The 22,166-nt window shown below is 40.9% G+C and overlaps 1 protein-coding gene across 1 annotated transcript in view; it reads right to left on the reverse strand.

The window, feature by feature from the left end:
• The window catches only part of GFRA1 (GDNF family receptor alpha 1), a 132,864-nt gene that overhangs the window by 27,990 nt on the left and 82,708 nt on the right, over positions 1-22,166 (reverse strand). Inside the window, 2 exon segments of the mRNA XM_005428634.2 lie at positions 471-605; positions 6,271-6,380. Of these exon segments, the coding sequence (XP_005428691.2) occupies positions 471-605; positions 6,271-6,380 (245 nt within the window).

Raw genomic sequence — 22,166 nt, forward strand, 5'->3', positions numbered from 1 at the left:
TTAAAACCAGGCATCTGAGATCCAATATCCTAAAAAAAATGAAGTTGGCTGTAAATTGCAAGCACAATCCAATTTATACTTACTCACGGCAAATCCTTCATATCCTAAACTACATGTCTTTTTATATGAAGTTCTTAAATTATACAGAAACCCCTCAGGTGCTGCAATTCCATGGTAAAGATGCTGCCTGACTGTTAGGCTCCAAATATGACCTGTGATGTAAACATATTTCAAGATCATACAACTTTGGGTTCTATTTTTTTCCCCAAGAGCTTCTCATGTTTGAAATCATGTCCACAAACCACAGCATCAGGCATATTTGCTCATTCTTTTAATTTTTACACCTACAACAGAACCCCGCTCGACAAAGTGCAAAGTGATGGCCTTGATGCGTCGTAACACGCTTAAGCAGCAAAGGAATTTCAGAAACACACTGCAACACATTAAAAGACACCTAATTTTGTACTCACTAAGGCATGTGTTGTCCTGGAAGAAATTCAGAAATTTCTTGCACTCCTCCTCGTCGTTGCCACTGTTGCTGCAGTCGCACCACGGGGCCACGCTGAGGCTGCTGGAGTCGATGTAGTTCGGGGTCATCACGGTGCCTGTCACAGAGTGAAGCACAGCACTGTCAGCAACCTCTGCACTGTGTCAGGGTACCAGCTGTGGGTTTCTCTGGGTCTGGATTGAAGGCACTTGAGACAGTAGTTCATGTTGGGACTCAAGTGTTTATTATTTCTTATCAGTAAAACAGCCTCACTACTGTGAGTTCAGCAGCTTTTAATTAGGAGGCACAAAATGGCCAACAATCTCTTGTTACAAGGCCTTTTAAGACTAAACTATCCAATTAAGAACTGACACCTAGATTATTTTCCTTTTTAACCCAGCAACTGATCCCAAAGAGCCCACAATGCAGACTTTTCTGCTCAATTACAAAATGCCACCCAAACCCATGGAGAAGAAGGAAGAAGCATGAAGAAGAAACCCAGGATGACACCCTGTGCTCTCCATCTCCCTTCCATCTACAACATACTAAAAATCCCAAAACCTAAATTTCTCACCAAGTGATACACCTACACTACTCTCTATAATCTAGTTCACACTTTTGTGGATTTCAGTCTATCTTGAAGTCTAGGAAACTTTCTCCACGAATGAGGGTCAAACTCAGTGCTCCCCTGGGGTCAGGGCACCCCAGAGCAGACAGAGAAATATTCCCAGCGCTCTGGGTTTCACAGCACTGGAACATTCCTTCCACCCTAAGATGGCAAACAGCCCTTGGGAAGTCATGCATTCAGGGCTGGATTCACCACACAGACCCACAGCAGGGCTTTGACCCACAGATTTGACAGCTCCTGGCTCCTCTGACACCCAGCCCTGGGCTGTATTTCACACCCTCTGCTGTTTGAATGCAATCACTTCAGGGGCTGTAACACGATTCACACACTGAAGACACATTTCTTCCCTCCAAAAAGGATTCCCACAGAGAGCTGCACCAGCAGAACTGACAGGTAGAAAACCACAGCAGAGGGAGGGATGGGTTGGGAGAAGGTGAGCTCCTCTTTGAAAGGCTTTGCTGCCAAATCAAACACACGTGGACTGTCCTTAGAGCTGCACTTAAAAATCTTTAGGGATTTTCCTTCCTCACTTGTGTTTTTTCTCATTTTAATTCTAGCTGCAAATAAATGGCTGAAATGGTACCCAGACCTGTGCTTCCTCCTTGAGTCTGCAGCCAGACTGGAAAAACATTTTTGAAATGCATGAGCAAAGAGAATGCTGGTGATGCTGAGGGGAGCCCTGGCGCATCTTGGAGCACCCCAGGGTGCTCATGAGGGACCTGCCAGCAGAGTGGGTTAGGGTGATGAACAGAGCAAAAACCAGCATGCATGAAAAGGTACAGCAGATTCTTTGCAGGTATTAAACTATTATTAATCCTGTTGTTTCACTGCTTCTTCAGTAAAGTGATTATTTCCTGAAAACTGTCAACAATTTTCCAACCACAGGGCCATTCTAACTCTTACAAACTGTTGGGTAAATATTCTCCCATTTATATGCCAGTGAAAGGCAACCAAGAATGAAATGAAACCAAAGCAGGCATTTTGTGTCCTGAAAGATGTACAGCAAGTGTTCATCACTCATCTGGATCAGGAAACTGCTGTACGATGAGCACTTGCTGAAGCCAGTAGCGTCACTGAATGCATTACCCCAGCAGGTCAGATATTTCAAACCTTCCTAAGGACTGAGAAGCTCCAATCTTTATTTTATTTGTCTGACCAAAACAGGAAAATTAAATAAAAAGGGGAAGGTATTCCAGACCTGAACAGCTGCCAGCTGCTTCAGGGAACATGTTCCTCACTGGATAATTTGCAATCCTAGGACAGGTCATATATTGTGAGGAAATGTGATCACATCTCCTCAAAACTGACATCAAAGTAGTCATTAAGAAGATGGAATAGATGAAGGACAAATGTTAGAGACCCAAAGTGTACACGAGGAGAGAAAATTTGGTCCATAGGTCCAGGGTGCAACAGTCTGCAATAACAGACGGGAAAGGGCTATCAAACATTAAGCTAAAAAAAGGAACATTAGAAATAGCACAAATCACAGAGTGATGTCTAATAGCCTTTCAGTCACCAGGCAGTGCTGGGAAATGAACAAATCAACATGCAAACTGCCTTGTATGTGACGTGGGAGACAAAGGACAACAGGCACTAGGGCTGGCCTGAGGAAGGCAGTAATGGATGGGAAAATGAATGTGGTCCCTTTGTGAGATTCACAAAAAACATCTTTTCTCTCGTTTTGGGATGTTCTTAAATTTGACTATAATCCCATACCTTTGGCTTCCTGCAGCTTTTAACAGATAGTTGCACTAATAATTGCTTGAATTCTACATGAGATTGGTACATGAGTAAACAGCATGGTTCAAAATTCATTAAATGGAGATAGAGAATTTAGTAAAATAGGCAAATTTAATTTGCATTGTTAATGAAAACTGGACAGTAGATAAATAAGAAGAGGGATGATGTTAAATTAAAATAAAACACATTAAAATGTCTCTCCCTCATCCATGTGGTGGTTCAGAACATTATTTCAGCCTTGCAACATGATCTGAAGTGTGAGAAAGCAAAAATCAAGAGGATTTTGCAAATGGAAAGAAAATAGTAGGCTGAAAAAAATTCTAATTAGCAAATGCTTAGTGAAGGGTTGAAAAAACAAAAAGGTACTGAGGAAATTAAAAAGGTCACTGAGGTAAGACTTTCTTATCACAAAGAGGTAATAAGGTAATTAAAATGGGTTAAGACAGGGGTTAAAAGTGTAACAGATACCAAGGTACAATTAGGGTTGATGAATACAGGAAAGACAGGACAAGGAAAGTGTGTACACAGCACACAAACTGTGCATCCAGCAAAAACAGAGTGGCTGAAAGAGCAGCTAGTAGGAAATCAGTCTGTCATTTAAACCTGGGGGCAGATGTGAAGCCAAGCAGATTATATGCTTGGTTTCCTGGAGTGGATTTTCATTTTTCCCTGTGACGTGTGTGCCTTTCCCTTCCCCCCGTCTCCACTAGCTGGCATCTTGGAAATTCTGCTGATGGACACTAAGGGATGAGAGAAACCAGGGTAAAACAGGACATGCTTGGTTTTCTGAGCTCTAGGTATCAAGCAGCTCTGGGATGGTCTCAAAGGTCAGCAGTGAGACCTCCACAATTTAGACAAAAGCAGAGCTGGCCTGAACATAGCCCAGAGGTTGCTCAAATTAGGGTGAATTAACAAGGAGATGGATGGTGAGTCTAGGAAAAGGGACAAGGGGCAGAAGTTTCTTTGGCCTAAAACAAGTCCAGCTTATTCACACCAACTCTCATGGAATTCCTGGGAATAAGAGGGAACTTGATGAATTTTGCTCAAGACAAGGGAAAATGTGTCAGAAAGCAAATGCTAAAGCAGATCTTGAAGTGAGCACTTAGAGCAAATCTTAATTCATATGGGAGTGCAGAAGGTCCAGATGGCTTAGCCAGGCTGTAACTAAAGCACTGACTCAAACGTGGCTACCCACAGTCTCCTTTTACTTTTTTTTTTAATTTTAAATATTTCTGGTAATTAAAAAAAATATTAACTTAACCCTACACTACAACAAGGAGCCTAAAGCAATGAATTGAGGTTTTTCAACTTCCGGTAAAGCGTAGACATCTTTAAAATTATATACATAGCATCCTGATGCAAATATTCAAGCAGCTTCTACAGACTGTTCTCCATTTTGTTAATAAAGCACCTCATACAAAAGCTGTGACTGGCTCTATTTTCATTTAAGGTCATCAATTTTAGGTGGGACTCCACTACCTTCAGTGAAGTTAACCCTCATTTACATCTCTGTATTTGAGGAAAGACTCATATTCACTGTAACTCCCATAGAGAAGCCTCAGTTTCTTGAACAAACTCTATGGAGGTGCAATTTTTGCTACATTTAATGAAATGGCTAAATGAAATAATATTTTATTTTAATGAACAATAGTTCATCTTAATTAAATGGAGAACCTGAAGCTCTGATGGACAAATGGATCTGTAGCAGCTTCTCACCCACAGTCTAATTCTTCTTGTGTTTTATATCCAATAAGCAGACATTTGAAAGATTATACTGCTGATTTCTGCCTTACTCCACTTTCACAGCAGACTGATATCAGAAGCAGGAATTTGCTGCTTCAGCACAAGAAACGTTTTGGTAATTTCTTGATCTAACAGAATTACTACTAAGAAGCAAAAACTCTCATAACACCAGTCAGGTCCCCTTTTGCAAGTCTCCAGGGGGTAGCAGGAAGGAAGAAAATGTGCATTTTTCCCTTTGAAAAGTAGATCTCCTTTTGATTTGAACTCCTTGGGCACCCATTCCACATTTCTGATGTGTGACAGTGTTTTGCAGCATGGTCACCCCCAGTAACACAAGAACACCTCACAAGAGGAACTGGGTCATTTTTGGGGTTAAACTGAAAAATGAAACCAACAAAACTGCCAGCCAAACTCTCAGGGTCCAGCAAAAACTTGGAAGCTCTTAGCCAGAAGTGTCTGTGAGTAACAGTTACTCCTTGCCAGCAGCCAGACTTCTTAATCTCATTGACAAGATCAGATTTTGAGGCTATTCAATTCTCTGTTTGAGAGTCAAATGACAGTCTGTCATAACTGCTCAGATGTTATAGCCTTTGCATACTGTCTTAATCTCTTCAGTGGTAGAAGAATATTCTTTGAAGCCATCACATCTCATTCTACCCACTGCCGCATGGGCTTACCTCACTTGTTAGCTGCTAGAGTAATAAGAATGGTAACAAGAAGCCACTGAGGATAGCTTTCAGTCATTTTTCAGCAAACCCAACCTATTCTAGAAATATTTTCATTTCAATCTTATCTCCAGAGACATTTATTTAACAGCACGATCAGCTTCAGGGCCTCAGCTGGCACCTTCATGCCCAACAGAAGGGGATATTACTGCACTGCAGCAGGTGCTGGCTGCAAGCTTAAAAACACTTTATCTGGTGGCCTTTCAAATTTATTTGTTTCAGAGTTTTGACATTCACTTATTATTTATTGCCCAACTATGATATTTCTACAACACATTCAGCTTCTTGACATGATCTCTCCCTTTCAGGAATCAAATACTGAGGGTGGCATGTGGAATCTGGCTTCCATAAAGGCATCCTTGTGCCTGCTGACACTCAGGAAGGTGACAACAAACAAAAATAACTACGCTGGGGAGGGAAGAGGATTTCAGATCTGGTCTCAGCTCATCTCCTGACAGGCATCTCTGAAAACACTTAGAGTGGACAGAAGGATATCATGGAAAGAATAGCAGCTGGAATTGATAACAGGCTGGATTGATCTATTGTTTCATATCTCAGATCCGGGTACCTTTCTCTGAAGGTGTTTACCCAAACTTGTGATGACAGCTGCAATATCAACCAAGCTGCACTTCCACTTGTTAACTTCCAACTCCTCACTCCTGTCTACATTCAACCCTCTAAATAAGCTTTACCTTTTAAGCTTGCATTTATTTCAAATTCAAGCACCTTTCTCCCCTTACCTTCCATCCTTAATTTTCTTGTCATGTACAAGCTTACCCCAAGAATCTCTGTAAGGCAAAGCAGGGCCACTCCATGTAGGTGCAGAAACTGGCCTGGTGTCATATCATACAGTATTATATCCCAGCTTTTATTTCACACAGGCCTTCCAAATGCAGTTTGGGGCTTTTTTCTCATGAGCAAGCCCCCACCCTTCCCTGCCCTCTTACCAATGAGCCCCGAGTAAGCGAGCAGGCAGTCAGCATAGTTCTCCTTCAGACAGCCACTAACAGAGCGTGACTCAGGCTGGCAGTTTGCGAAGAAATCTGCGAGGCGAGATCTGCAACGGGAAGAAAAATGTGTATCTTTAAAAGTCAAGCCTGAAGGCATTCTTACCTTTTACACACTCTGTTTTTGGACAAGGCTTAATATTCTTTAACTTAAATGCATATTGGACACATTTCAGCTATTGAGAGTCTCTTTCTAAGACACATCTCTTTCCAGAATCTGTTTTTGAAGTCAGAACAAAAAAGCGTAACAAAACAGTAAAAAAGGAACAGAACAACACGGAAATGCCTGCCCTTGACTAAAATAAATGTTCTGCATTTTCATGCCAAGAAAAAAAGACAAAGACTGATTTTATCATATGAGGAGTCATTTTGGCTGGATCTGAACTCTAACTGGAGTCTTTTATTCAGAGCACAGTTTCTGCTGTTTTACTGATTACACAAAGCTGTGTGTTTGTGCTCACAGAGCAAGCAAGACTCTTCCTGCAGGACTGGAAGCAGGACCTGCTTTGGTGGTGTCCCACGTTTCCAGAGGGGGCTCACCCTGCTCTGGCCTGGCCTGCAGCAGGCAGGACCAGCTGGCACAGCCTCCTCACCCCCAGAGCCACAGAGATCTGTTTGTTCTTGTAAAACCTGCATTTGTCCAAACTCCAGAGTACTGGCTCCGGGGCTGAGATGAAAGGAGAGTGTGCTCTGCATGGAGTTCTGCTGCTGAGTGGCCGCTTTATCCTCACTCACCTCAGCCAGCCAAGGCTGGGGAGAACTCTGTTTCCAAGCAGGAGGTGCTTTAAGACCAGGAATGAAGCTGTATTGTGATCAACTGATGATCAATTTCCATGTTGGAAACTAAAAGGACTAACAGGATCTCTTCTAAATTTGTGATTTAAAGGCCACATAATGCTCCCAGTCAAGTCTGTAAAATTTGCAAGGCATTGATGAGGTGGGTCAAGGTCACACATCCTACAGTCACTCCTCTGCCCATCTTAGCCTTATAATCTTGGAGTAGTGATTTTGTTTATTTACAAAGCGTTATTTACTCCTTCATCTTTGAAAAAAAAAATCACCTCCCTACTTCAATCTTCTCTTCTGTGAAATAGGTATAAAAATGTTTTTTTGCATCTGACAACCCACAGTAATGTCTCAGGATAAGATGCTTAATCTTTGCAAAGCCCTCTCAAAATCAGAATAGTATAATCTATGAATTTTCATTACTGCTCCAGCATTATGCAGATTTGCAATATAAATGCTCTTTTTCAGTTTTGCAACAACCCCACAAAAGTTAGCAGAAACAAGTGATTTGCAAGTGATTTACTTTATTTGTTTACATGCTCCAGAGACTAATTATCTTTGTTTGCTTTACTGTTTTACCTACCCCAGAATGGGACTGGATACACATCATTAATTGGCCTGAAAGTAACGATGGGCAAACATCAAAAGGTTCGGAGGCTTAGTTTGAGAAAGCATCCTATAAATAAACTCCATGCAACCTATACCTGAATTTATGAGAGTTGTTCTCATGGCCTTATTTTAGTTCCATCTCTCTTTAACTGTACTGACACCAGCAAATCCATGGTTGCCTTCAAGCCACAGTCAACCTTAAGCTTTTCACTCCCTCTCTTGGCTTATTTAACCACTTAACCCTGAGATGGAAATCTGTACCCAGATGCCCTTATTAGCTTTAAAAAGTCAACCTCTCTAGCAAACATTCATACATACATACATTTACACATATATGTGTGTGTATATATGTATGTATACATATGTTTCTAAATTTACATAAAATCCCTACTTAGCTGGTGAATAGATACTGTACCTGCCATGAAACAGGCTGAGAGGAAATGGGCCTCAAGTTATGGAAAGAGATAAATGGCATCACCAGGAAGAAAATCTGGGAAAGGAAACCCTCTGTCACTGCAGTGATTCCTCTCCCAGTCTGTAATTAAGACAGTGGCTCGAATCCAGCTTTTGGATCAATTGGGAATAAAGGGAGTTGACAGCTTCCAAGGATTTTTCTAATTCTACTAATACCTGGATGAAGTCAGGTGTAGAACAGAATAGAGCCTATTACATCTATCTAGTATGAAAAACCTCTGCCATGGCAGAAAGGGCAAGTCATCTGTATATACAGTATTCTTGTATTTCTAAAACAAAGTAGCTCCTCAGATCTAAATTTCATTATTTATGTGACCAGAAATAAATCTTTTCAGCAATGGATTATACAATCGGCATCTTGATAATCTTGAAAACACTTCTTGCAATCATTTCATCCTTCTTGAATGTCCAGTTCTCCCTTAGGTTATTAGGTGCACTGGTCCAGAGATCATTTAATACATTCCTCTTCTCTAAATGTTTTTAAGGACTGATAACCATGGAATAAGCCCAGTCATTTACTACCCAGCCTGCTTAAAGAACTTCTTTGTTGTATACCCTAAAGGAGGCTAAAGATAGCTCTGCTGATCTCTTTTGCATACACCTTGATTTCCATGTGAATTTCTGAAGAACTTCTGTGCTCATAAAAAGTAATGATGTGACAACATTGCACATTTAAGTTTTCATAAGTCAAATACAGTTCAGATAGCTCTGGTCTGAGCATTGCTGGACATTACCACACAATCCTTCCCTAGCCAGTCATCCAAACTTCACACAGCCCAAGATGTCTCCTGAGCTGTTAACTACACCTGATACTTAGGCGGATTCATTTGCACTGGAGATGAAGTTAAGGCCAGAAAAAAAGCAGAGACCTCCATCTGCCATAAAATACTGCAATACTTTCAGTGAAGATCTGCTGATTAACACCCACTGAAGATCTACCCCCAAACACTTCCAGCAGACTGGCAGTGATGAAAGTGTGCTCATCAGTGAACACCGAAACAGTGGTACTGCTATTTATCCAGAGAGAGAGACAAATTAGCCTAATGAGAACCATTAATCCTAAAGTGAATGTTAAGAACTGTTTGGGTAAAAGAGAAAATCCTTTTAGGGATGCAGAATCAGAGCAATCTGATAATAGCAGTCCTATCAAAAAATAGTGTTGAATTTGTGCTCCCTCAGCAGGAGGCAACTTGTAGGTGGCAATTTGAGGGTTTCTAACCCATGACTGAGCAGTTTTGTTACCCAGAGAACAAACAGAATTTGCCACATGTACCTTCAAGCGTGCACAGTTTTACATGTGTGGTGTACACAGATGTATCTCACTGCTGGAGAGAGACAGTTTTATATTGTTCGTAACATGTAGCAGGACCACATCTAAAAGAAATTATTAATTTATTTTTCTGTCACAAAATCCCCATTGTGCACGGCCACATTTATGATGTGCTCCCTTTTCCTTACATAAATAAGGGGTACTGCTAGGAATCTTCCTCCCAGGAAGAGGAAAAAACAGTAATAACAACAACAAAAAAATCATCTCTTTGTAGGGCAAAACCCCCACAAATTAAATTAGTCTTAGCCCTGAAAAACTTGCAGATGTTCTGGAAAGCTTACTTTATATTTTCTATACAACTAGCTGGAATGGTAAGAATAATCCCATCAGCAAATTCAAAGAAAATTTGCTCAAACAACAAACAGCCTTTCTGAAAAGAAGAGAAAAAAATCCCAAACCTGCTATTCTCTAATGCTTTGTATTAGTACCAGTAAAATAATTTGTAACAGTTAAAAATACAAAGGAAGCAAAGTTAATTTGCTCTCCTTATGATAGTGGCTCTTCAAATACTCAGCTGGATAATTCAAAACTTTCACATTTGCTTACAAATAAGCTTTTTTAATAGCACCATTGTATTGAATCTGCATATAATTTTTGAAGCAATTTAGTATTATATTAGCACAACCCATTGCATAGGCAACATTGATTAGGTTTTCACTACCTTTTGTTCTCAAGGTTCTGTAAAAGTTCTTTGATGTCCTGAAGTTATCTTTGATATTTATCAGTTCTCCCTCTTTAAGGCTGGTCAATTCAGCTTTAGCACTGGTGCAATATTTAAAACTATGATAAGAACTGTGAAGTTGTAGAAAGTTTTTACAATTTTTAGTTTGGATCTGGTGCAAATTAATGACCTACCAGAAAGCAACACTCTGAACGAGATTCCTCCTCAAGAAGCACCAACCTCACTGGGATGGCAGGTGTTGATTTCACTTCTTTTTTTCTCTCTGACTTTATTGTTGGTACATAAGGGCTGAGCCCTGAGGAGAGAAACCTCTCTCAGCCTTGCCTTGGCACTGGAGATGCTCACTCCAAGCAAGACACTGAAGTCAGGCCTTCTGCTGCTGCCCACACACAGGTTGTGACGTCCAGGTGAGTGGTTACAACCACCTGCCCTGTTGGGAATGCAGAGCGCGACATCGCTCCCGTGCCCCACTCAGGGATGTCAGGTGAGCTCTGGACATGCTCACTGCCATCTCTCCTTGCATTGCTGCTTGTGTTTAGGCACCTATTTATAGCAGTAACATAAAGAGTAGGTAAATGCCAGAGCTGAGAGACTGAGGTGACTACGCTAATTAGTCAGAGCTGCTCGAGCGTCTAGACACCATTTGGCAGTGCAGTCACGTAAGGGAAGTGCTGCATCAATATTCAAAACAGAAAAGAGGTATAAATCCCACACTGAAAAAAGCCAGACTAAGTCAATGAATGTGTGTCATAGTGATAAATGGCACCATTACAGAAAAAAACAACAAGTCAAAATACTTGTTCTTCTTGCACGGGGGTCAACTGCAGTGTCCTACTCTGGCTACAAGTAGCTCCCCTATGGCTGGAGTGGTGCTGCTTCTGCTGGGATGCAAGAGTTGGTTGCAAGGACTGGTATGTAGCCAATGGCTTCATTGTTGGAGGAGCATTTCATTTTCTCTTTCTTTCATAAACAGTGAGAAAATGAGGCAAAGGCCACATAAGCAACTCTATCAAGCAGGGGGATGAAAAAAGCCTAAGAGGAACTCCGTAACGAGAGATGACTCTCCCTGCACATACTACAGTAGCTTTGACCCATCTTTTCATTAAAGAACACTAGAGTTGTGTAATATTAATAAATCTTAAGCCTCCTTAGCCATCTAAACACACTGTTGATCACCTGTGAGCAACTACAAATTTTGACATTTTTATTTAAGAGGTCACTTTCCCATGCATTTATTAAATCGCAACCCCACTAAATTTTTCCAGTGAAAAGGCTGGTTTGTGTTTGGTCGCTACCCTCCTTCTCAAACAATGACAGTGTCCAGGCCCTGAGTCACTGATGCTCCTGTCCTGCCCAGTCATGGGCCCCATGGAGCCAGCTCTGCCCATGGGCTCATGTCCCATCCTGTCCCCAAGGAGATGTCCCATTCCCAAGCTGGGCTGGTGGGATGAGCCCAGCCTAAAAGGTTCTGTCTTGTCTGTCCCTGGAGTCCCCAGGAAGAGCCCATCCCATGCTGAATCCTGACATCCAGCTCAACCTTTATACCTTCTGGGGAGTGGGAAGGGTAAAAAAGTAAATTTCTGCTGGCAAACCATTTGCCTCCCAAGACCTGAATACTGAAGGCGGTTTCTCTCACATGAGCTGATCCAAATCTTTTCCAACACTGGCAGAAACCATTACAGGATTTTAGATCCCAAATACCAGCTACTAACTGAGAGAAGCTGATTTTTATCTGGTTTTGCTGCTGTTTTGTTATTTTAAATGTCTGGAAGCCTAAACCCAAGCAAATATTTGATTCTGGGTTCAACTTGCCTCTCAAAACTGTGTTGTTCATCTGGAAGCAAAATATGGACAATGCCCAATTACACAGAGGCAGCCTGTTTGGACTGTGGGATAACTAGACTCAGGAACAAACACCAGGGACCACACAAGATTCACTGAGATGCCTTCCAGCAGCAGGAGTGCTTGCTCAGAGCATCAGGCACAGGCACAAAGCCACCAGGGCTGGTCCCTCCAGAGGGGCGCCCCCACTCCACCCAGCTCTCTGCCTCTACCATGTCCCCACCACATTTGCCAGCATTTATGTTACTACTCAGGCTTTTTGTTTGCCAGGGGCCTCCTGGACATTTAACACCCTAGAAAACGGAGATCTAACTCTTTGAAGTTCAGTCATGCAAAATGAAAAGCATTTCCACCTATGCATATCTGTATTTTAAAATTAAAAGTACAACACTGTATTCTTTCTATTGTTCTATTAGGAAATTAATATCCTACACCCATGTTCTTTTACTGCACTTTGTGGAAAGCAAAATAAAGTAAGTTCTATACCATTTTCTGTTAATATTGTACTTTCCCTTTGCTCATATCATCTGCTGGAGACCAGTTAGATCTCTTTACACAGTACCTGCTACAGAAAATCAAAAGAACTTAACAAAACACTAATGCCATAGTTTATCAATGTTAATTAAATCCTCTAAGCGACTCAAGATCATGCATGAGAGTAATTTTAATTTAATATATTAGGTCTCCTTTGGGTTTAAGGGAAATTACTAAGCTCAAATGTGATTCTAAACAAGTATGATTTATTTGAAATTGGGTTATATAAATATTTATATACTACTGACCTTTTGTGTAATAAAACCAATTTTGAAAAATATGGTGAAAATCCTGAGCACAAGGTAATGCAATAAAGAATTAGAACAGTGATTCTCAGATGCTGTGACACAAAACAGAATTTTCTCTTTCTGTTTGCAAAAAAAAAAATTACCTCACATCATTTTTTAGAGGCCTGTTGGAGAGAACATCTGGAAAACATTCCACAGGAAATCAAACCTATATTAAATATGTTTTGCAGGGCTCTGTTTCCTTGCATCGATGTTAAGCATTCATAATGTGTTTCTGTCTTCCCAGCTGCAAAGAAAACACTTCTGTCAGAGCCCTCTACAAAATGACAGGCTGAATTGTCAGCCAGGGATTTTATCAGGGGATGCTGCTAAGATTTCTATTTAGTCTACCTGTCTCGTTACCAAAGCTCTCCAATAACAGGAAAAAATCCACCAGCTACTTTCCAGCTATCATTAATTTTCATATTGTTTAATTTCTTTTATGCTGTTTAATTCGAAGTTTCAAAATAAAAATGATTGGCATTTTTAAAGATGCCCAAGCCTCAGTGTCTCTTGACAGGATGTTACTCAGGAAAGAACTGCTTTATGGGGAGAGCTGCTCTCACTTCATTAGCTGGGCAAGCAGAATAGTCTGAATTACAGGCTGGTAGCCTAAGAAAATCACTGTCACTCTCAAAAAGCAAGCCAAGGAAAAGTAGTGTCACTGCAAGTCCTTGAGCATGGCACTGGATGCCTCAGTGTTTATGAATAACTATACTGTGAGTGCACACTGAAAGGATGCACTTCCAAGTACCTGAGAAAGACATCCATGGCAATAATGTTTCCTGCAACCACTTGAATAAACTATAATAGACTATTACTAGCTCAAGCATGAAACTGATGGGAGTTTGGAGATGGAAAATAATCTAAAAAGTACAATACAAGTTCTCTCTTCACCAGAAAAGTTTCTGTTGGTAGATGTACTGGAACATCAGGTTTCCTGGGGTTATGCAGGGATGCTCTTTGCCTCAGAAAATCTCTCAGTGGTATGTGTGGTGACATTCCTGAAGGAAACAACTCTGTGTCCCTTTTCTTTCCTTGTCCTTTGCTCAAGGAAAGAAAGAGTGCCCAGAGTGTCCTTGCACTCAGCTGAGCAGGGTCTGTGGGCAGCCAGCATGGCTGAAACCCATCCTGGAGCTACTCTAAATACTGCTCTGACTTTGGAGTAAGACAACAAATATAAAATCAGAAAAATACAGATGATAAAAGCAGAGTAGAGTCTTTTTTATGTGGATCCATTTTTTCATGCACAAAACAGCCCCACCAAACAGCAAGTCAAGAAGTTCTGGCAGCAACAAGCCATTCAGCATGTTTTACTTGTTTTTAGAAGTAATATGGGTATATAATAGTACAGAAAGCGCTGATTTGTAGTGTAAAACTGCAAAACAAATAATTTTTACCAGTTAAGGATGATGTACTGTATTAAGAGCTTTTTTTTTGACTCCACTTTCAAAAAAACGCGAACATACAAGGCAGATAAAAAAAGTGAGGCCAGGAGCTGACAGTCTCTGATATACCCAGACACTTAGAGAGGTTGTTCTGAAACAAACACTCCGTTCTGAAAAATATTTTGCAATTCTGCATGATGGCCAGTTACTGAGATGTACCTCCAGCCTTTCATAGTGAGTAATTGGCAAAGAGAGCATCAAAACTGAGAGGACAACCACTGTGACTTATGCTTGAACTGGAACAAAAAAAGTGAACTAAATATTCAAATAATACAGCTTGAGTTTCACAGAGTTCTTAGTAGTATGTGCTTTATAATAAAACAGTTTCCTTTAATGGTTTATAGAATGTGCTTAAAAAAATTAATGTAAGCACAAACATCTTTTGATGTAAGGTCATCTCTTGATAACCTTAGACAAGGGTCACAGCTCACACAGAAAATCTATCATCAACAGTAAACACACACCAGAAAACCCCTTCTGTGTCACTTGTTTTAAAGCCAGCAGATCATTAAAGCATAGGAAACAACCACAGGAAACAACCAGCACCTCTGCTGAGAAGTCTTTGCAGACACTGCCACATTTACATCTCGCTTCCACTTAGAGGAGTTACTCCAGTAACACTGTAGTGATTATTAACATAATTAAAGCAATGTAATTTCTATTCAGTAAACATGAGAATGCTAAAATTTGAAGATATGCATGTGGCTGTCACTTGCTCTGTTGAGAAACAAAGTTTTGTTTTTAGCTCCAGTGCTTACATTTTCTTGCAGCTATTTTAACAGATGAACTGCCACCAGAAATATTCTCTCACTGGGCCCTGATGTAGAATGATATAAATAACCTTTACAAAGTCCAGCATAACGGAATGGTAAAATCAGTTGACATTCTCCTAATTAGCACTGCCTGAAGATTTACCTACACAGAACAGGAAGAGCCAAAACCACCCCTGGAATAAATCCACTGAAGTCACTGATGTCAGAGGAAGTACACTGGGAATGGACTTGATAGAATAGATCTGTTATTTACATTAAACACAGAGCAGCTTCTTGCCTGTAGCATATACATGGCTTGAGGTAAATGAAAAAAGCATTTTGATTTATTAAAGAAAATGCTATTGTATGATTTATGCACCCTTTCTTGCCCCAGAAACAGCAAGTTAGCCAAATATGACTGGGTGTACATGACAGATCTTCTCCACACTTTTCTACATCTAATAGATCAGGGGGTAGAAACTACTCATCAAACCAGTGGATGCTAAACTCCTTTCTACAGAAATCTCTCAACTAACAATTCAAAAAGTCAGCAGTAGCAGTACTCCTAATGGAACCCCATCCAGCAAAGCAATTAAGTGCTTGCATAACTGTAAGGACATGAGTAGCTTCAAATTTAGATCTCTATTAACATTTAATGCCAAATTTAACTGTCTTGGATTTCAACATTTTTGACTAAACACGTGTGAAACTGCTTAATTAGCATATGCAGTTTAATCTCTCCCCCCTGCCCTGACAAATCAACAAAACAAAATGGGTCACACTGGCCCTGCTGTAACCCCCACCCTGGCTCATGTTCCTAATCTGTAGAGTCTTCTTATTTCTTAAATTATATAGGAAGCTTTTCTTTTCCACTTTAATTAATAAAATAAGGGTTTTCACATAAAATGAACACTCAGGGGAGTGTTCCTTATCACTCTCTACAACTACCTTAGGAGGCTGTAGCAAGGTCTTCTTCCAAGTAACAAGTGATAGGGTGAGATGAAATGGCCTCAAGTTGTGCCAGAGGTTTAGGTTGGGTATTAGGAAAATCTTCTTCATGGAATGAGTTTTCAAGCATTGGAACAGCTGTCCAGGGAAGTAGTGGAGCCATCACCCCTCGGAAGTAGCTAGCAGACCTGTAGATGTGGCACTTGGGGACATGGTTTAGTGGTGGGCTTGGCAGCGTTGGGTTTATGGCTGGACTTGATGTTCTTAAAGGTTTTCTCCAATCTAAACAACTCTCTGAAGGATCACATTTAGATACAAGTGCCCCAAGTTTTTAGAGCCGAAATGGTCACAAGTACCTCACTCAGCTCACTGAGTCATTTTCCTAGAGAGAGACTGACATGGAAGCAGGGTATCTAAATACAGCCAATAAAACCTGAATCATTGGCATCCAAGTTTATTTTGTGATTGTTGCTTGCTCAGACACACACTCTCGTTATTCTCACTTCCACTCCTTCAGCCCTGCAGAGAGGTAATACGGAATATTCAGTGCCACAGGTTATTTTTAACCTGATCAGCAGAGGATCTACCTGACTGCAGGGATGCTGCCTGAAGAGTCTGAGCTTGCCTGACAAGGGACCTCAGCATGAAATACTGTCTAGTTACTGCTTCTTGGAGCATGAACTCTCTTCACTGCCACAGCACAAAGCCAAGGAAAGTTGGGTGCATGACTAAAGCTGAGCCATTTTTCTAATTACTGTATCCTTGTGTCTCTCCTGCTTTTGGAGAAATGTCAATCACCCAGCAAGCCTTTAATCTGCAAACCCCTCCTAAACTGAACAGAGAGAACAGAAATGAGGGCCAGCCAAGCAGATCTGGGCACTGCAGAATAAGATCCATGCACACTTCAAAAGGGACAAAGCAGTCTCGTTTTGCAGGATGCTTGGATTTTTCTGATTCCAAAGGGATTTATGGATACCTTATAAGGAGGAACTGCTTGATTCATTTTGAGTTTTATTCAGATGGAAGAAATTTAAAGTTAGCTTTGTTTCTGAGGGGGAAGGCAGAGCAATATTATGTCTATTTGCTCTGCTAACAGAAGACATCAAAGTAATGAATCATGTAAAGAAAGGGAAGAAAATAATACAATATTGCAGTATTTTCTATCTTTACTTTGCCTTTCTTGAAAGGTTTTTGCTTATTTTGCAGAGACTGCATTAATATTTTTTTCCAGGCTAGCAGTTCCACACGCACATATTCCACTACACCATCAAGTTTCCCCTGCAGAATACTCCAGCTTCTTTCCCACCTCCCCTCAGACCCCATTTTTTGAATTTTCTGAACTGTCACCATGCCTCACTATTAATTCATTAAAATTAATGAACACCTGTTTTGTCTTTTCTTTTCCACTTAAATAAATAAACCTCCAGCAATACAGACATGTACGCATATATTTACATGCCTGTATATACATATATGTATAAAAATCACTCTTCAAATTCAGGCTATGTGAGGTGAGCTTGTGGGCATGGGCCAAAAAAGCAGACTTACAATATTTTCTGCCCCACTTGGTATTCTAGAGACACAGGAGTGCAGGTGCAGAGAGCTCAGGCTCACCCTACTACACTGCAAGCATCCTACACCTACTGCAGGGTGAATCAGGTTTTGCACCCACTGCCTGACTCAGTCTCCAAACACACAATGCAGGCACACCCTGCACTTCTCTAGAAATCAAGAGTGTCCTTTTCTTCATGTCCTTAACAGCATTACACAAACTACAGTGTGGCCCTGGTTTTGCATAACCACAGCAAACTGATCATCTCAAGGAGCTGCCAGAGTGCTCCAAGTGCCAAATTGATATAAATGCCCCAGAGGGACTCAGACCCAGCTCTGTTATCCCAAACCGTGCAATGCTACCGTGTCCTTCATAAAAACACCCACCAAGTGCCCTTTTAACATGCAAAACTAGAGCCAGGCTGAGTGTGAGCACTCAGGCTTTTATCTGACCAGCTGAATTGTCACCAAGATCAGCTCCAAGGCTCAGAAAGGGAGGCAGCACCTCTGTTTTCCCTCTCATTTGCTGAATTACAGATGATCACTGGACCGTGGCAGGATATGGAGGGAGGAAAAGCACAACATGCAGAGAAGCAGGTGAGGAGGCACCCTAAGTGGCTGTAATGGAATTCAAACGTGTCACAGAGGCAGTGAAAGTCAGATAATTGCAGGAAGATCTGGGAAGAGGAGATGAAAGGAGACTAAGCAAGGGGAAGAGGTAGGAGGGGGAAAAAGCAATGAAAAAAAGTGAGAAAAATGAAGGAGAAGTATAAGGAATGAAAATGTGAAGAAAAGGGCAAATTTCTTTTTCACCTCTTCCATCTCCTCCTGCACATCCCTCCAGTGCAGTGCTCCCTGTTAATCCTGGAACTGAGGATTGCTCCCTCCTAGAACAAGGTTGTGGGCTCGCCCATTCTGAAGCAGGACAAAAAGGGTTGCCTGCACATTTATAACATCTCACCACAGACGTGTCTCTAGTGCTGAAGCACGAGGGTGCAGACAGGGTTTGCAGTCAGCAGTGCCTTCTGCTGCAGGAGCAATCCACAGGACTCACAGAGAGCAGCCACTTTCACCAACAGGTCCCAGGTGTAAAGCACCTGCAGACTCTCACTTGCCTCACAGAAAAGGAGCACAGACACCGTGACTCCCTTTCCATGGTAAATTATCATTAAAAGTGTTCAACCGAATATCACAAAGGAAAACTATTTCCTTGGCAAGTTTCTGATGTTTTCAGGAAGCGCAGCAAGCAGCTGAGCTTCTGTTCTAACATTTCCAGTGCATGAATTCTTTCTCTGCACTGACAACAATGTCTGCATATCCCCACAGAGCGTTCTGGTACCTGCAGAGGCAGACATCCTTCATGCAGAGCTGAATGGGTGGTTGCAACAAAATTAAGATTGGATAGGACAGGTGACCAAAAACTGGTCAAGAGGTAAGAACACACCAATGAAAGCACATTTATAAAGATCTGACTCTCTGAACACACAGAGCTGGAAACACTTTTCGCTGTATTTTCAAGGAGATGACCCATGTACTGGAACTTAATTGGATATTTCATTATCCTTCCCCTATACCACATGAAGAAGTTCTTTAAACATGTTAAGCATATTTTTCTATATTTTTTTCAGTGTCAAACATTTGCAGACAACAGTATGTACCTTTTGCAGAATTAAGGCAAAAAAATTAAGAAGACAACTGTCTTCTGAAATTATTAAGAACTACTTTATGGCTATTTGAGCTTCAGAAATGGACCTCAATGATCTGACCAGTCTTTTTGAGTGTAATTATTGTGAAGTACAAGAAACATGTTCCCACCAGTTTCTTTTATTAGCAAAAAGATGCTTCCCTTCTTTTCTGATCTCTGCAGCACATGAATGGATTGATAGCATTATTTCAATAAATAATGTGTCTGTATCATTATCATTCTGGTCAGCGTCTTCTGAACATATCCAGGAAAAAATCCCAAGTATGCAAATTCAAGACACAGGTTATTAAAAAGACCAAACTAATGACTCACACTTTCATTACTCAAGCAAAATAGTATTTGCAGTACTGTCAAATGCGATAGTGGCAAATATGAAGCACCCTGCCCTGCATTTACAGCAGGATGATAGACTTAAAACATGCCAGTCAACTTTCTGAAGAGTAATTGTTAGCTGAAGTGATCAGATCACAAAGTTCTTTAGAGGTTTGTGCTATTCCAGGACATCACTGGTGAGAGTTTTTGATGGTACACTGACTTTTCTTAGAAGATTTGTTTATGCTTACAACAGAAAAGAACTCTAATGGCTTCTTCTTGTTTTTTTTGGTTTTTTTTTTTTTTTTGCTTTTCTCCTCATTGAGCATTGACAGACATCCTGAGAGACTACAATTGTTTCAAAGGATAAGGACTGGGATACAAGCAGAGGCAGCACACAAATGACAATGAAAGTGAACCATTGAGCATTCTGATGAAGCTGAAAATTAGGACTGTTTAGATACGTCAGAACTTATTTGCATTTCCTGACATTTCAGGTCTCTTCATCCCTCAATTGAGAATTTCTTATATAACAGATTAAGGAATTGAAAAAAAATAATAAAAAAGTAAAGCATCCTGCCATGTTAGTGGTACCTGTAGTTTGGCCAGATTGTTTCCCTGCTCTTAACTCTGCTTCAAGAACAGATTTGGTGATATATACACCAGGATAAAGCTTTTAAAGAGTGTTCAAAACTGAATGTTTAAATACTTTACACAGGCCCAGCTGATATTTTATACAGAGTACAGGCAGATTCAAATCTTGCATTTCTGAGTAAGCAGCATTCATAAACCATTTTATGAACATATTTTCAGAAAACCTTTACAACTTGCACCCCTTGTTCATAATAGCCCTAGTATTATGAAAAGACTTTAATAGATGTAATAGGCATGCAAATAAGAGTATCTAAATTACCTGGTTTCACAGTAGGCAGACCATATATTCAAATTATTCTGCCATTTAGATACTCTCACTGATTTCAAAATGAAATAGAAGTTATCAGAGTCAGAATTACACACCTACTGACTACTGCTTTTAGTTATTCTAAACATATCTGGAATTACTGTAAGGACTGATATTTATCAGTGCCAGTAGTTACAACAGCAAGGAGATCTCCCATTTCTTTGCTGCCCTGCCCAAGTCCCTGTTTTCCTGCAGGACAAGGGGAACGAATCTCACCAATTTCCTCTAAGTGCACAAGTCACAGAGACAAAATGTCTTTCACTGCCTGATAGGCTGGGACAGCTTTGGTGCCAATTCCTCCTCTCCATGACAGCAGGGAGGGAAGGTATTAAGCCACCAGCAGTTTAGAGAGCCCAGGAGGCTGTAACACAACGTGAGGTGACTCTCAGACATGCACCAAGCTGGCTGTACCCCCACAGGACCTAAATGCTGCCCACACTGAGCCTGCCCCACACCCTGCAGGGATTTGCGCACCCGTTCCCTTGTATGAGTGCTGCCCTCACCCTCACAGCCACGTCTCACTGAGCCTTGGAAGAGCCAAAACTTTTTAATTTTGATGTTCTAAAGCAAAGGAAGCCACTGTTCTTTCACAAATAAATCCATTTTTATATCAGTGTTGGCTTCAACTTCAGGCAGAGATTTTACCAAGCTTTCCCCTGCAACACTGCAATGGGGAAAGAGCAATACCAGACTCATGAAGTTAAATTAAACAAAATGCCATAAAAAACTTAACTGCTGAGACAACATTAGATCAAAGCTGACCAAAGAAAAACACAGTCATGAGAGAAGTAATGACATTAATTTAACAAGTTCATTCCAGAATATTAGAACCCAAATAACAGGGAGAAGTCTCTCTATAAAATCCTCTCTCCAATTTCACCGGCACTGTAACACACTGATAGTTTGGCAGAAAACACAGTAAAGATACTGGAACTACTAATTAACAGGACCTGTGTATAGAGAAAGCAACACATAGAAGCAAAAATACTAATGGAGCAACATAGACATAGAAAATGGATTGTTCTGAGACTCATAAAGTGCAGCAGCATCAGCAATCAAGGTGCTGAATGCAAGTCAGACTGCTCTGATTTAAATCTGCTCCTGTTGTGGCCAGCAGGAAATGTGTCTCCAGATTCCCCCAAAGCCATGGAGGACAGGGCACTGCTCACCTCCTCACCTCTGAACACCACTCAGGCACAACTGAAGTGCTACTGCAAAAAGCTTCAAACCAGCAGTGGAAACCTCATAAACAAACTTCAAAGTAAATATTTTACCAAGCACAAGTAAGTACTTATTAAGATTTAGATCTTATCTTCAGCGTCCTTGACATTTTACAATAGTGTTTATCTCCCTTGTTTGCTAATTCACAGAATTGGATAATCTACAAGAAATTTACACATTAGAAACGAGCAGGATTCTCGGGCACGACTTCATAAATATGACATTAGCACAACAGTGCTCTAATATAAACATACACAATGCTAAGTAGGAGCAAAGCATTTCCTGAGAGCAGAGGGGGCCCAGTTTGCCACTGAGTAAGCTCTGTGTGAGACCTGCAGGGACGCCAGGAGGGGAAAGGACCCAGCCTGTCCCATGGAGCAGGGATCTGCACTGC

The sequence above is a fragment of the Geospiza fortis genome, unplaced genomic scaffold, assembly GCF_000277835.1.
Source record: "Geospiza fortis unplaced genomic scaffold, GeoFor_1.0 scaffold1303, whole genome shotgun sequence".
Taxonomy (NCBI): Eukaryota; Metazoa; Chordata; class Aves; order Passeriformes; family Thraupidae; genus Geospiza; species Geospiza fortis.